A 16,766-nucleotide genomic window follows, 5' to 3' on the forward strand; every position below is an offset into this window, starting at 1 on the left:
TAGTCCCGGGATCAAAGGAGCCATGTCCTCTGACATTTGTGGGGCAACTAGTTGGTATGGAAGGAACCCTGCTGTGGATGGGCCAGACCTCGGTTTAAATTAGGACTCTGCCATTGTTCAGCATTCCGTGACCTGGGCATACCTGGGCATGTTCTTTCCCTTGGTAGCTCTGTCTCTAAAATTTGAATGATGATGCCTATCTCAAAGGGTGACTGGGAGGGTGACAAACAACATTCCTGGCACAGCCAGCACTCCGGATGTATAATACCTTCCACTCTGTGGCTGCCCAGTGGCAGAGGTCTCAAGGCCGCTGCTCCGTGCCTGTGGTTCCCACCTCTTGCTGAGCAGGATCATTGGGGGGTAAAAGGGGTGGAGAGAGTTATCTTTAATTAGCTCAAGGAAAGTTAAGAAATTCCTAAACCAAATTGAGTTTAATTTTGAAATAGATAACAAATTATCCTATATAATCCTATATAATAAAGGGGTAATACACAAATCGACCAGTTGCTATGACGCGCACTGACCACCAAGGGGCAGACGCTCAATGCAGGAGCTGCACCCTGGTGGTCAGTGTGCTCCACAGGGGGAGCGCCGCTCAGCCACAAGCCAGGGTGACAGCTGGTGAGTGCAGCAGGGGTGGCAGAAGCCTCTCCTGCCTCTGCAGTAGCACTAAGGATGTCTGACGCCGTCAGTTGGACATCCCACGAGGGCTCCTGGACTGCTAAAGCGTGCAGTCCGGGCTGAGAGACCCCTCCCACCACCATCACCAGTGCACAAATGTTGTGCACTGGGCCTCTAGTAGTGTTATAAGCATTTTACCTATGTGAATTCATAGAATCTTCCTATGTAATAGGAACTATTATTATCCTCATTTTATGAGCAGGCACAGAGAGAACACATAGCAAGTACCTAAGGAGCTAATATTAAAAACCAGGCGGTTTGGGGCCAGCCCCATACTCTTAGCAATGATGATTTACTGCATCTCTGAGGGGTAGAATTAGACCAGTGATTCCCAAACGTTAGTGTGCATCAGAATCACCTGGAAGGCTTGTTGAAACACAGTATTTCTGGGCCCACCCCAGATGTTCTGGTTCAGCTAGAGAATTTGCATTTCTAACATATTCCCAGGTGACGTTGATGCTGCTGGCTCAGGGACCCCCCACTTTGAGAACAACTGTTGCGGGTTAAATGGACCCACCTAAATCCAGACCTGATTTCCCCTCCTCCCTAACTTATCCAGGCTCAGGCATGGGAAATAAGGGCTGATCTCACACAGAGGCAGAAAACAAACCACAGTAAGAATCATACTAATTTTTTCCAAATGCCTCGAGCTTTGGCACATGTCTGCGATCTCATGTGAGTCTCATAGTAACTCTTTGGGTTAAGCGGAAAATGGACCCCCCCCCCCCATGTTATATATTATTTTTCTCCCATTGTAAAGAGGAGGAGGTTCGGAGAACTGACTGGGCTATTGTCTTGCAGGGAGATTATTTTGGGGAGACTGGGGCTAGCCCCTCAGCTTGGGACACATCCCTGCAAACGTTCTGGACATCTCTGTGCCTTTCCCCAAATACCTTTCCATCTCGAGGCTAAGACCAGAATTTCCTGCTTAAAAGTATTTTTCTTTATAAATAAACTCTTGTAAAAACTATTTTTTTTTTAATCTCAAGTCTTTGCCGATTGTATCAGAGAGGATAAATGATTTATACCCCAGTGTAAATATGATTTTCAGGTATTTTCTTGAGAAGAGGGTGATTAGAATTCTCCCCTCTCGAAGGAAGGCCAGGCCTGGCTGAAAGAGGCACCAAGAGATTACTGTTGGAATGAATGAATGAATGAATGAATGAGCGAACTATGTTAATCTCCTTGCCCATTTTAAAAAATTTCTTTCTGTTTTTTCTTTCTTTTGTGTGTGTGCGTGTTTCCCAGTTTGTTTGTTTTTCCATTTCTTCTTTTGTTTGTTTGTTTGTTTGTTTGTTTTACTGATTTTTAGAGAGAGGAAGGGAGAGAGGGGAAGAGAGAAGCATCAATGTAAGTGCAAAACATCATTCAGGTGCCTCCTGCACACCTCCTACGGGGCTCGAGCCCAGAATCTTTCAGCACACAGGAAGACGCCCAACCAGCCGAACCACATTGGCTGGGGCTTCTTGCCCATTCTTCCCAGAGCAAGCCTCTCTCCTCTAGCAGTCCTGCCATTACTCCCCGTGCTCCCTATGCTGCCTCCCAGTTCAGTCAGTCTCTTCGTTTCTTATCTTCCTAGAGTCCAGTCCTAGAGTCAAGCATCATAGCTTCAGGGAAGTCTTCCCTGCTCTTCCTAAGCAGGCCCGGCTCTGCTTCTCGTGGGCTCCCTGGTACCTCATCACACTGTTTTACCAGTACCTGTTTACTTGGCTCTTTCTCACCCCTTTTAGATAGTGATGTCCTGAGAGCTGAGGTTGTGTCTCTTACACAGGGTATGAATGCGTAGCAGGCACTCAGTAACTAGTTGAATGAATGAATGAATGAATGAATGAATAGCTGTGCGAAGATCAGTAGGGACAGAAATGGTATCTTTCTGGGAAGCCATTTCCCGATTTATGTCTGACAAAGCTATCAAGGGACAGTTTGTGGGTGATTATGGAGACACACCCACCTGTACAGTGATAGGACATTCACCGTAACAGGAGCTGGAAAGTTACCTTCTACCTTTCGGTGCTGCATGAGTCTCATGCTTCTTTCTGCATACCTGCTTTGTTCTTTTTCCTTTGCACGTGGTGGGCAAGGTTTCCCAGCTTAAGCACTTTCGATCAGTTAGCTAGCTTCCCAGAGCCCAATTCCAGATTCCATGGAGAGAGAATTGAATGGGCCTACTTTGGTTCAAGTGTCCACCCTGGTCCAGTCAACTGTAGAACAAACAAGGCAGCAAGGGTTCGCCTCGAGAGAGGAGGAAGGCAGTTTTCAGAGAATGGATATTGTGGGATGGAAAGACTCTTCAAAAGGCACCTAGAGCATGGACTTAGTAGACCTCTCAGACCCGTGCCCAGGGCTTTGCAAACTGTCATTCATTGAGGTTCTGAGCATCTTCTGTGTACTTGGCACACAGATCTACCTTCTAGACCAAGCATGTCAAACTCGAGGCCCGCAGGCTGCATGCCTCACTTATTTGGCCCGTTTTAGCCTTTGAGTTTGACATGCTTGTTTAGAGTGTTTTCTAAATCTCTTTGGAATTTGTTCACACCTTCACCTTGTACTGTCTTTTGGAGTGAAGTCATAGCTCCTTACGTTGACCACCTCTGAGCTTTGCCTTTTCAAGTTTCAAGGTGGGGACCAAGGGCTTTGGTGGGCACGTGTCTCCCCATCCGGGTCTTTGGGAGCTATAGAGATGTCACATCCTCTCCTCTCCCCTTGGTCTCCCAGTAAAGAGAGTCTTAGTTCTTCAGCTGATTCAAAAATGGCCCAATCTCCCTCCTTTCTTTCTTCAATCTTGTGATGGGCTTCCACTGGCCCCGAACATGAAAGTATCTCAAGTTCATACTCAGGGAGAAGACCATTAGGTTTCTAATCCATAGAGGAAACATAGCCAGGATTTGATGGGGCTTTTTATCACCAGCAGCAGCTGCTGATAACGATCACAGGTTCTTTTTCTTTTTAATATATTTTATTGATTTTTTTTTTTTTTTTTTTTTTTTTTTTTTACAGAGAGGAAGAGAGAGGGATAGAGAGTTAGAAACATTGATGAGAGAGAATCATCAATCAGCTGCCTCTTGCACACCCCCTACTGGGGATGTGCCCGCAACCAATATACATGCCCTTGACCGGAATCGAACCTGGGACCTTTCAGTCCTCAGGCCGACGCTCTATCCACTGAGCCATACCAGTTTTGACCGATCATAGGTTCTATTCATTGAGGACACACTTTGCTTAATTCATTATAAACCCTTTATGTGCATCGTCTCCTACAAAATAATCCTCACACCAACCCTGAGAGGTAGGCAGGCACTGTTTCCTCTCTTTCACAGATCGCTGATCAGGAGCTCAGAGACGATAGGCAACTTGCCCAAGGTCACACAGCATCTGGGCAGTGGAGCTGGGCTTCAAAACCACACCCCCTCCCTCCAGGGGCTTCCCACGCGCCAGGAGCTCCCGAGCACACGCCCCAGGGCCTCTAAGCTCTGCCCCGGGCATGCCCTCTGCGAGCACTGTTTACAGTCCTTGCAGACACCATTCCAACGTGTTTGCCAACTCTGTCACCTTGCAGTAACTCTCTGGAGATGAGACTCTGATCCCATTTAGTCTCTGGGCAAAACAGGCGGGGCTGGGGCCAGGGCGGGGCCGTGGGTGGCGCGCTGTCAGGGGGCCTCCCTGGAAGCCCAGCCTTGCTGCCTGCCCACTGTTTGACTCTGGGCACGGCCCTCCCCTCTCTTGGCCTCAGATTCCTAATCTGTGGTTCTGGGTCACATTCCAGCGTAACTATGTATTTCAGGAGGGTTTCATGAGGCTGGCAGCCTCCACGCCCCACGGAAAGAGGGGTGGTTTCCATATGGGGTGAGCTCACCTAGAGCATGGGCGGCCGGCTCCTTACCATATCTGCCGGCCTCCCCCAGTCTGCTGTTTGTCCTCCAGCCCCTGGACGTAGAGGTGGCCTGATGTCGTCCCACCAGTTCTCTCCAGTGGGGTGTTGAGTGTGTTCACTCTGACCTCACTGCCCATCCATGGTGTCCTGCCTCTGCCTCCTTGTCCTTACATGGCTGCTTATTGAGCCAGGGATTTTGGGAACAAGCATTCCCCCATCTTGTCTTTTTAAAAAATATATATATATTTATTGATTTCAGAGAGGAAGGGAGAGGGAAGAGAGATAGAAACATCAGTGATGAGAGAGGATCATTGATTGGCTGCCTCCTGCACGCCCCCTACTGGGTATCGAGCTCAAAACCTGAGCATGTGCCCTTGATCGGAATCGAACACGGGACCCTTCAGTCCACGGGCCAATGCTCTATCCACTGACCCAAGCACGCCAGGGCCCCCATCATGTCTTTCGAGAATGTTGAGATGTCCACGTTCTCTCTCTCGTCCTTTGCTAAACATTTTGTACAAATCTATAAGATCATTAATTCCCTCAGCAGCTCCTCGAGTCCACAGTATCATCCCTACTTTGCAGACCAGGCATCCAAGGCTCAGAGAAGATAACAGATTTGTCTAGGATGGCACACTGGTTAGTGCCAGAGCTGAGAGTCAAGCCAGGCCTGACATCCCACTGCACTACACCTCTCGGGATCGCGATGTTCACTCAGCCTGCGTTGGGACCGGGGAGAATCTGCGGTCCTCCGGGAGTGGGGGACTGGTCCATGGCTTTCTGGGTAGAAGAAGGTGATCTGTTTATTTGGGGGAGGTTTTTCCTCCCCTTTATTTTAATACATTAAAAGGAAAAAACTATTTTTTTTCTTTTAATATATTTTTATTGATTTCAGAGAGGAAGGGAGAGGGAGAGAGAAATAGGAATATCAATGATGAAAGAGGATCATTGATCGGCTGCCTCCTGCACGTCCCCTACTGGGGATGGAGCCCACAACCCAGGCATGTGCTCTGACCGGGAATCTAACCGTGATCTCTTGGTGCATAGGTCAAACCACTTAGCCACACCGGCCGGGCTGGAAACTCTATATGTGTGTTTAGAGGGTGGGATCATGGAGTTACCCCTCCCTCCCCCCCGCCTTCCCTCCCAAGCTGGGCATGCCTGAACCTCTGGCCACTTTTGCTTCCAGATGCTGGAGGGAGACCAGGCCATCCTGCAGAGAATAAAGAAGGCCGTGCGAGCCATCCACAGCTCTGGCCTCGGTGAGTGAGCCGCTCGATGCCCGGCCTGGCCAGGCAGCCCCTGCCCAGCCCCAGCCCGGAGCTCACCCTGAGCTCCCTTCCCTGTCTCCACAGGCCACGTGGAGAACGAGGAGCACTACCGGGAGGCCGTGGAGTCCTTGGGCAACAGCCACCTGTCCCAAAACAGCCACGAGCTGTCCACCGGCTTCCTGAACTTGGCCGTGTTCACCCGCGAGGTGGCCGCGCTCTTCAAGAACCTGGTGAGGCCCCTGGTCCCTCCTCAGCAGCCCCCAGCCCGGGCTCAGGGCGCACCCCGTGGGCGGAAGAACCTGGCCAGGAGAGGGCTGGCTTCCACCCTTCTCCCGGGTTGCTGTTGACCTCTGGTCTCCCTTCCCTCTGACCCATGACCGGAGATTCCTTTCCAGTTCTGACCTGCCTTTGCATTCTTCTTCCTCTCTGACGTCTCACCCCCATCTTCTCTCTTTGTCTCTCTCCCTTCCTCTCTCTCTGCCCGCCTCTATGTCTTCTGTGGGGACTGCCCCGGAGCGGAGGGGGTGTCACAGCGGGGAAGAGACCCCCCCCCGGGGAGGGCTCCCTGGAGGAGGCTGGGGAGAAGGGAGGGCACACTCTGGGGTTCCTGTTTGTGCCCCCGCCAATCCTCAACCCTCTGTGTCCTCTGCTTTCCCAGCCTCAAAGCCTGGGCCCTGCCTTGTCTCCACAAACCTCTCAGCCCTGCAGGGGGCCCAGTGGCCTCAGGTTCCTGCCTCCTCCCCCCGTCCTCACTCCCTGCCTCGAGGCCACCGAGGTCCACGCTCTTCCCTGCAGAGGACAGATTATCCGTAATTTACGTGTTAACGCATTAATCCTGGAGCGCAGCTCGGTGGCTCTGGTTGTACTCTTGTCCCCAATTCACAGGCCAGGAAACCAAGACGTGAGGCAAGCCATGGCCTGAGGTCAGACAGCTGGATTTGAACCGAGGTTGTCTGGCCCCAGCATCTGACCGCAAGCCTGGCTCTGCCCTTCCCTGGAAAGCCCCTCGCCCTCCAGGCTTCCTCGGACCGGCTCTCGCGGCCGGAGTCCCACCAGGGCCCTCCAGGGCCTGCAGGGCCACATCCCCAAGAAGCACTTAGCAGTTAAGTTCCTGGACCTCGGGCTTAGACTGGGGCCTCGGATCCCTGCTCTGCTGCTCACTGGGTGTGTGTGTGACCCTGGGTGAGTCACTGAACTGGCCTGAGCCCCAGGCGTCTCTTCTGTAAAATGGGGATAGTGATGGCACCTGCCCCACAGCGCTGTAATGGGGGTCACACGAGCAGGGGCTCAGTAAGGGTTAGCGACTATTGCCATCGGTCAGTATAGCTCTCTGCGTAGCCTTGCCTCGAACTCTGGCCTACACACAGAGGCCTCTCACGGTGTTAGAGTTGAGCCGAATTAGTGACCTCCTTTGTCGCTACCTCTCTTTCCCTTCTGCCACTCATGCTGATGTGTGCTGTGGGTCTGCCCTGTGGTAGGCTTGTACCAGGAGTTGGTAACAAAGGAGAGAGAGTCAGGCTCTGCCTCAGAGAGCCACAGTCTGTAGGGGAGACAGGAACTGACAGGTAGGCTGATACCAAGCAATGCCAGCGTGGCACAAACTCAAGGATCCCGCAGGTTGGTCTGAGTAGTGCTGCCGTGATTCAGAAAAGGAGAGACCGGCAGAGGCTGCAGGCAGGAGTGATCAGGAAGGCTTCCTGGAGGAGGGGGGCCTGGGCTGTGCCTTGAAAGGTGGGCTGAAATGTAAGACAGGCCGTTGAGGTTGCCAAGTAACAGAAAGTCCACCCAAACTAGGTTAATTTTTAAAAGGGGAACTTATTGGCCCTTGTAATGGAAAGTCCGGGAGAGTTACTGGTGTTAGGCTCCTCCTTTCTCTTTGATGGTTTCTTCGTCTCTGTTCATGTCAGATCCTATTGGGAGAAAGATCGCATCTTTCTCTAGGCTTTCTCCCATGGCAGGAACGTCCCCAGGAAGGATCTGATTGGCTGGCTTGGGTCACATGCCTGTTCCTGATCCAACCACGGTGGCCCAAAGATGGGGGACTCTCTGGTCAGCTCTGACTCCTCTGTTCTCCCCCATGTGACCACCGGGGAGTCTGGGGCTTAGACTGGGGCCTCGAATCCCTGCTCTGCTGCTCAGTAGGTGTGTGACCCTGGGTGAGTCACTCAGTCCGCCTGACCCCTGGCCATGACGGGAGGACTTTCAGAGAGTCAGAGAGGGGAGGACCGGACGGTGCTCCCGGGAAAAGGATGGAGATGGGACTGATGGTGGACGTCCCTGGGGCAGTGAGGTGCTGAGGCCGCCTTTAACGGCTACAGCTTTTGTGGGGAGCCGACTGCACCCCCCCTTCTACCTCCCCATCTTTGCATCTTTCTTTCCTCTGCTTCTTTGACCCCCAGCGAGGTCCTTTGCCTCATGATGCTTCCCTGAACTCAAGCCCGTTGGGGCTGGACAGAGGGTCACCCAAGGTCTCTGCTTTGTCCAGGTCCAGAACATGAACAACATTGTCTCCTTCCCGCTGGACAGCCTGTTGAAGGGGCACCTGAGGGATGGGCGGCAGGTGAGCCTCCATGAGGAGGGGAGGCAGGGGGCCCGGACGTGGTGGGATGCAGCAGGACAGGGGTGGGCAGGGGACCGTAGGGGAGGCCACGCAAGGCGGTCACAGTAGCAGTACTGACTCCATATTGTGGTCCTTGGGGGACAGGAGGACCTGGCTCTGGGGTTCGCCCGGGGTGGCTGGCCTACTGCCTGCAGGGCCCTACGTGAAATAGCTCATGGGATTCTTACCGCCTTAGGAGGTGGGCTCTGTAGGTACCATCATCCCCTTTTTGCAGTTGAGAAAACCCGGGCCCAGTTTACACAGCGAGTCCGTGGAGGAGCCGGTGTGGGACCCGGACTCCCGGCGCCCATGCTCGGCTGCTTCTGGCTTGAGGTGACAGTCACCTCCCTGGAAAGGCTGCCCTGGAAGGTCCAGGGCAGGAGCTGTCCTCCCCCAGAGGCTTCCCTCCCTGCCCCAGGCTGGACTCCAGATTGGGAACCTCCCAAACCAGACAGGCAGCTTTTCACCTGGCCGGCTGGGCGCCGGAAGTCAGGGCTGTTCTGCGGGTGTGAGCCGCTGGCCCAGGCAAACTAGGCCAGGGAGCAGCCGGGCCTCGCCGGCTTGCTGTGTGACGTTGGGTAGGAGGCCAGAGGGGACTCTTTTCAGCTTCTCCGTGTTTCTGTTCTTATACCAAATACCAGGATGACCTAGTACCAGGCAGGAGAGGGTGGCGGGGCAAAGTTGGGGGTGGTGGGGTGTCTGACCTCCATCCTCCCCATCCTTATCCTCATGGTGATCTCTGTCATTTGGGGGCAGACCCCCCAAATCTCCCCACAGCCCGGGCCTGGGCCCCCAAACCCAACTGATCCTTGGCAACTGTGGAAAAGGTCAGGTGGGAGAAGGGGCTCAGCCCTGAGAAATAGGGTCCGTGTCTATGGAGGGGGAGGAGGGGAACGGGTTTACAGTCTGGGCTTTGGGGGCAGGGGCTGGTCGGAGCATGGCTCCAGCAGCACAGAGGATCACAGAAGTGCAGGGTTCCCCTATAGGAAGCCAAGTGTCCTATTGATGCCACACCCCAGTGCCCTTTGGGCAGATTGTTCTTTTTAAACCACAGGATTCCAAACTGTTTTTTTTTAAACCACAGGATTCCAAGAAACACCTGGAGAAGGCGTGGAAGGACTATGAAGCCAAAATGTAAGTGGCTGCGGCCGGGCGGTTTGTCCCGGAGGGTGACCCTACTGTGGCCACAGGAGGCTGGATCGGGAAGGACCTGCCGCTGCCGGGACAGGCCACCCAGGAGCACACGGCATCCAGCTCTCTGGCGGTGTTTACGGGAAGCGGGGGTGGCTGGGGTGGGGGTGGTCTAGGAGCAGACCTAACTGTCTGGGGGGTGAACCACAGACCGCCAAAGGGGGGCTATTGTGAAGGGACCTCAGAACGCTGCTCTTAGAGACCCGGCTGCTCGGTGGTGCCCCGTGTGCAGAGACAGAGAGGGGCTGCCGTGTACTGAGCACCTTCCTGTGCTGGCCCTTTAACCCTCCCATCCCCCAGCCCTGGGAGGGGGATATCAGTATCCCAATGAACAGAAAAGGAATTGGAGGCTCAGAGAGGTTAAGTCACTTTCCCAAGGCCACACAGCTAGGCAGAGCTTGGGTTCATGCTCCCTGATCCTTTTTCTGCAACACCACGTGGTGTCTACAAGCAGTTCATCGGAAGAGAGGAGGGAAGGACGTTGAAGACATACCCTGGCCTCTGTGACATCGTGGGGGCAGAAGGAGCCTCGAGGCAGAGTGGAGCTCCCAGGTGACAGAAGGTCATGGTTCGATTCCAGGTCAGGGCACATGCCGGCAGCACAGGAATTTTATCATCTGGTTTCTACATGGTGGAGCGTCTATCTCGGAACCAGGAGGTCATGGCTCGATTCCCGGTCAGGGCACATGACTGGGTTGCAGACTAGATCCCCAGTAGGAGGCATGCAGGAGGCAGCCGATCAATGATTCCCTCTCATCATTGATGTTTCTATCTCTCTGTCCCTCTCCCTTCCTCTTTGAAATCAATAAAAAATAAATAAATAAATAAATAAATAAAGAGTGGGGGAAAGAGGAACCACCAAAAACTAGGAGGAAAATCTTTAATTTCCAAGGCTAAAGTACTAACATCTTTCTGTTTTTCTATATATATAAAGAAATATCTTTATAGAACTGAGATCATAGTCATACTGTTTTGTGACCTTTTTCGTGCTTAAAGGTGCATCTCTCTACATCGTTACACATTCTTATACAACGTCACCTAAATGGTGCGCGGTGTGCCACCATCTGCATAACCCACAAGGCATTTCATCCCCCGTCACTGGGGAAGCATCCTTGGAACGAAATCTCTGTTCCCGCCCCTAATTATTTCTGTAGGTTCAATTCCAAGCAGTAGATTCTGGAGCTTTATTGTTCCAGCCCCCAGAGCCACGGAGAGGGACCTCCCCACGTCTGAATGAAGGTCATGGCCCCTCCCTCCACCAGCATTCCGTTCACACTCCGCTGTGGGTATAGATCCTGTGGGTGTGGGCGCCATGATGGGCGTGGCCACCTGCTCTCATTAGCGGTGTGGAGACAGACTGTGTTTCTCCTTATAATTTGATGTGGGTGACATGGCCTTCCTGAGTTGCCTTGACGAGGCCTTACCCTTTCGGGGCATTGTCTACCAGATGGGAAGAATGGACCTGCTCTTACCAGGTTTACATACGGAGCTTGCCTATAAGGTTACGTTGAAAGGAAAGATTCTGTGTAACGGACGGCGGAAGGGGCTTGACTGAGATTATTTAGCGAGTTGTCAATAGGGCCTGGTCTAGAACCCAAAGCTTCTTAGTTTAGTGTTCTTCCTGCCACCTAGCTTACATAGGTTGAGCTACATGTCCTGGCACAGGTATCTGTGTGTGTGTGTGTGTGTGTGTGTGTGTGTGTGTGTGTTTATTGATTTTTAGAGAGAGAAAAAGGGACAGGGATAGAGAAATAGAAACATTGATGACAGAGAAACATCAGTGATTAGCTGCCTCCTGCACACCCCCCACTGGAGATCGAGCCTGCAACCTGGGTATGTGCCCTGACCAGGAATCGAACCTGGGACCGTTCAGTCCTCAAGCTGACACTTTATCCCTTGAGCCAAAATAGCTAGGGCCCACCTCATTCTTACAAACCAGTCTTGGCAGCAGCTGGCAGGGCCCGGCCTCTGTGTGGAACCACCAGCAGTCTCATCCCTGGGGTGCTCATGTGGGAGGAGGGGTCCCCTCTCCAGCCGGGGCCGCTGAGAAAGGCACCCCAGGTCCTGTGCAGGGGCCACGCTTGTCTGGGCCGTTCCACGGGCAGGACCGTCTCCTCATCGGCAGAATGGGGCCAGTGATACCTTACAGGGTTGGCATGGGATGAGATTAGCGCAGTGCCCCTGAGGCACCTGGCCCTGCAGGTCAACAGGTATTTCTCAGCCGTCTTTCTGAGCCAGAACCAGGACCAGGAGAACACAGCAAGGCACCGAGAGACAGGAGCCGGACCTCTGCTCCCAGCATTGCCCCTGGCCAGCTTGGGACCGTGGGCAATCACTTCCCTTGTCCGGGCCTCAGCTTCATCGTCTGTACAATAGGTCCTGACCACGATCTATCAAAAAGGACACTGTGACCGTCCCCAGCTGGGGAAGGCAGGAAGGAGGGATTGGACAAGTCTGAGCACAGGGATGGGTACCAGCGCCATCCCCAGGGCTCTAGCGCCAGATGGACCTGGGTTCAAATCCTGCTCTGCCACTTAGCTGTGACTTATCATCTCAGGCCCCTCATCTGTAAAATGGGGGTTGCTTACCTGCTTAAAAATAATAATTAGTGATGATAGCAGCTGGTACTTATACTTAAGAGCTGCCTGTGCACCAGACACGGATGAACCCTTTACATCTGTTATCAGATGTATGGGCCTTGGCAGGGAGGTGCTGCTCTGATCCCCAATCTATAGGTGAGCAGTGAAGGAGAAACCACCACAGCCCCGCCGTTTTATAAGCAAGAAGAGCGGTGGCTCAGTAAACAGCGAAGCACAGAGTGACAGTAAATAATCAGCACAGAGGAGGCAGAAAAGGCAGGTGGTTCTGCTCGGGCGGAGGGAAGGGTGGTTGGAACAGGCATCACAGGAGAGGTCAGGCAGGTGGGTGCACGATCCGTCTTGATCCCCATCTTCCTCCTCCGTGACCTCCTCCCCTCTCCCCGTACTTGTTCCCCATTTCCTGAATGGTATTGCTGTCATCCCCTTCTCCAGTTACCTCGGTCTTCCTAGTAACTAGCAATTCAGCACTTTTCTTTTTTTTAGAGAGAGAGTGGAAGGGAGGGAGAGACACAGAGAGAAAGAGAGAGAAACATCCATGTGAGAGAGCCCCAACCAGGGCCAGGGATCGAGCCTGAAACCAAGGTACTTGCCCTTGACCGCAGTCGAGCCCAGGACCCCCATTCCGTAGGACCGATGCTCTGTTCTCTGAGCCAAACCGGCGAGGGCGCAGTTCAACGCTTTTTGCTCACTAGTTCTTTTTACTCCTCTGCTGCCACTCCATTCGAGGGAAAGCAGACTCATCTAACATGTGAAATGTTTACAAACATTGGTGACCCTGGAGGACAGGGACGGACTGGGAGTTGTTATTTTATGGATGGGTGGGGGTGGCGGAATAAAAAGCACTCCCCTGCTATTAGTATGAGGTGTTGCAGGTCATATTAGTCAGGCTTTGTAGGGTAAACCTCTGTAAACTACCAGAGCTGACGCTGAGGGACAGAGCCATGGTATTTCACTAAGTCGTGTATAATACTTTACAGCTTATCTTCATCCTAAGCTAACTAACTCTGTCCTTTAATCTCCACTAGACCCTGTATTTAGAATATCGAATAAATAACTAAAGAAGTACCCTATACTAAAAAGATTATCACCAATAGTTCTTATTTAGTCATTAGTATCATTATCATCAACATAATCCTGCCATTTATTGAAGGTTTACCCTATGCCAGGGACTATACTAAATGTTTCTCATGTAATCATATCACCTGAGCACTAGGCAATATTAGTCTCATTTAAAAATATATATGTTTTTATTGATTTAAAAAAAATATATTTTATTGATATTTTACAGAGAGGAAAGGAGAGAGATAGAGAGCTAGAAACGTCAATGAGAGAGAAACATCGACCAGCTGCCTCTTGCATACCCCCTACCGGGGATGTGCCCGCAACCAATGTACATGCCCTTGACCGGAATCGAACCTGGGACCTCTCAGTCTGCAGACTGACACTCTACCACTGAGCCAAACCGGCTTGGACCTCTCAGTCCGCAGACCAATGCTCTACCACTGAGCCAAACCGGTTTCGGCTGTTTTTATTGATTTTAGAAAGAGAGGAAGGGAGAGGGATAGAGAGATGGAAACATCGATGAGAGAGAGACATCGATCCTGCATGTCCCACACTGGGAATCAATCCTGAAACCTGGGCATGTGCCCTGACCAGGAGTCGAACCAGGAACCTCTTGGTTCATGGGTCAGTGCCCAACCACTGAACCACATCGGCCAGGCTAGTTTCATTTTTGAGATGGAGAAACTGAACCTTAGAAGGATTTGTGGAGGTTAAGGAAGTGAGGGAGCTGCCATTCAGATCCAGAGTCCACATTTCTAACCACTGAACTACATGGTGGCTTCCTTTCTGTCATTTACTCTGCAGCAGACGTCTTTCCAGGCCCCCCTCTATGGAGCCTCCGCATCCTTTGTAGGAGCTGCATGGTATTCCCATAGGGACAGAGCATAACTGAGTTAACCCCTCCCCATTGATAGGCGGTTAGCTTATTTCTCATTTTTCACTATTGAAACGTGTAAGAACAGAGTGCCCCTGCCTCTCCCAGCTGCTCTGCCCACTCATCTGCCGCCCCCTTAGCAAGACCCCGGCTCATCATTACTAACACTGCAGGCCCGCTCTCTGCCTCTCTCTCTACTGCTCATCCCCAGATCCAAAAAGAAGCAAAGCCCTGATCCAGCACTTACCCCCCAACGCCACCACCCTGCCACAAACCCCCACTTGGAATGAAAAACAGCCACTTGTGAGGAAATTAAATAAAAATTCAAAAGCCTGCATAACCCCACTCTAGAGCCGTGGTTCTCGCCCAGGGGTGTTTTTGCAACTCCCTCCCCCCTTTTACCCCCAGGAGACATTTCTGGTTGTTACAACTGGGTAGATTGGCATCGAGTGGGGAGAGGTCATGGGTGCTGCTAAGCATCCTATATCCACAGGACACGCCCCCCCCTACACACACACACACACACACACACAGACACACACACCCGTAACAAAGAATTATAGGGTCAAAATGTCTTTAGTTCTGAGGTTGAAAAAGGTCTCCATGTACAGATTCTGCATATAAACACTGTCCCAGAGGTCTCACCCCAGTAAGGCCTGAAGCGTCAGTGCCAGAAGGGACGGGTCCAGGCCATCGCTCCCTCCCTTTACAGATGGGAAACAGGCCTAGAGGGGCCTATAGTCTTCCATGAACTAAGTCTTTTGCATACTTGATCTCATCTGGGTACAGATAAGGGTCCCCATTTTCCAGGTGAGAAGACTGAGTCGAGAAGGAAATAATGCAGCCCATGGCTGACTTCTCTGCTCAGGGCTGGCACCCACGTGGGATGTCTCCTTTATGCAGGTTTCGTGGTCACGTGTGGCCAGCCTCCGATATGGAAATACTCTCCTGGCTGGGGCGGGGGGTCTGATGGGTGTGGCATTTGCACACAGTCCCCCCATCCCCAAAGGGGAGGGGACACAGACAACCCTTAAGATCTGCAGGGAGAAGGCCCGGTTATTTCAATTACAGGGATGGGAAGCACTTCCTGTCTTCACTAACAAAGAAAAGAACAAAGGTTTTCTAAGCTTTCAAAGGGAAGCTCCAACCCACTGGGTACTACATCCCTTCCAGCACAGTCAGCAGTGGCCACCCCAATCCCACCTGGCCCTCATCTGAGCTCCTCACCTCCCGGCATAAAAATAAAAACCCCTATGTCCTTCCCATTGCTCGTGGGAGAAAGACCCGGAGCCTCGGCAGGGTCTGAATCAGGCTCTGCATGGTCTGGCCCCTCTCCAGCTCACGTGGAACCACCTCCCTCTCCATCTGGGCTCCTGATCCCTGCTGCCTCCGGCCGTCACATGCTCTGGTCCTCCTACCCAGCCCCAGATCTCTCCAAAGCAGCTTCTCAGACTTCAGATCCCAGCTCACACATCAATTCCTGAGCAGCCGGAAAAGGTCGAGTCCCCCATTTTGCTCTCCCGGCTGTGGTTTGATTCATGTCTTTCTCCCCCACGGACCAGCTGGTTCCCCAGACCGGCCTTGTCCACTGCTGTCACCCAGGAGGGCCCCTCACTCTCCTGTGCCCGTGCCAGAGAGGAGGGTGTAGGGATGGCGGAGTGTGAAAGGGGCCAAGATGTTCAGGCCTCTCTTTCCTTGGGGCCCAGGGCCAGGCTGGAGAAGGACAGGGACCGGGCCAGAGGGACAGGGGGAAGCCATGGGGAGGCGGCCCAGGACACCCAGAGGGAGCGGCGCCTCTTCCAGCTGCACATGTGCGAGGTAACGGCTGCCCCAGAGGAGGGAGGGTGGGACGCGTCCTCCCGTCTGCCCCTCCTGCACCTCCCGGGGCCCCGGCCGCAGGCTCACCTCGGGCCCCGGTCGGATGGCCCTTGGGATGCCACCAAGCTTCAGTCATGGCCGAGAGGATCAGCCTGGGAGGGGGACTGCAGGCCCTTGTCCCAAGGATCCAGCGTCTGCTCACGTGGCCACATCTTGCCCTGCCCTCCCCCAGTATCTGCTGAAAGCCGGGGAGAGCCAGATGAAGCAAGGCCCCGACTTCCTGCAGAGCCTCATCAAGTTCTTCCATGCCCAGCACAAGTAGGTTTCTCCCCGTGGCCCCAGCCCTAGCCCCATGTCCCTCGCCCCTTAACCCATCAGGCAACAGAGAGCAAGGCCCAGGCCCAGGGTCTGGCAGACCCCCAAGGACTTGGCTCACTTGATCTCACTCAATCCCCTAACGCCCCTGTGAGCAGGTGTTGTTATTATCCCCATTTTACAGATGTGAAAACTGAGTCTCAGATTTACTAAGCTAGTAAACTGGGATCTGGACCCAGACATTCTTACTCCAGGGCCTGTTTTGTTGACCATCAGACTACTAGTGTACTGCCCGGTCATCCTTGGAGCACCTTCTCCCACACTTCGTGTTTCATCTCTCATTTTCCTTTCTCTCTGGCGCCTTGTTTGGCCTCACACCTCTTAGCTTTTTCCAAGATGGCTGGAAGGCCGCTCAGAGCCTGTCCCCCTTCATCGAGAAGCTGGCGGCCTCGGTACACGCGGTAAGTCGGGCCTTACCCTTTGG

General features: G+C 52.9%; 1 protein-coding gene across 1 annotated transcript in view; it reads left to right on the forward strand.

Annotated features, from left to right (window-relative positions):
* The window catches only part of ASAP3 (ArfGAP with SH3 domain, ankyrin repeat and PH domain 3), a 47,646-nt gene that overhangs the window by 19,158 nt on the left and 11,722 nt on the right, over positions 1 to 16,766 (forward strand). Inside the window, 7 exon segments of the mRNA XM_084874908.1 lie at positions 5,742 to 5,814; positions 5,908 to 6,053; positions 8,309 to 8,383; positions 9,507 to 9,556; positions 15,856 to 15,967; positions 16,200 to 16,285; positions 16,668 to 16,743. Coding sequence (XP_084731034.1) covers positions 5,742 to 5,814; positions 5,908 to 6,053; positions 8,309 to 8,383; positions 9,507 to 9,556; positions 15,856 to 15,967; positions 16,200 to 16,285; positions 16,668 to 16,743 — 618 coding nt within the window.

This window comes from Pipistrellus hanaki (genome assembly GCF_964339955.1).
Source record: "Pipistrellus hanaki genome assembly, chromosome: 2".
Taxonomy (NCBI): domain Eukaryota; kingdom Metazoa; phylum Chordata; class Mammalia; order Chiroptera; family Vespertilionidae; genus Pipistrellus; species Pipistrellus hanaki.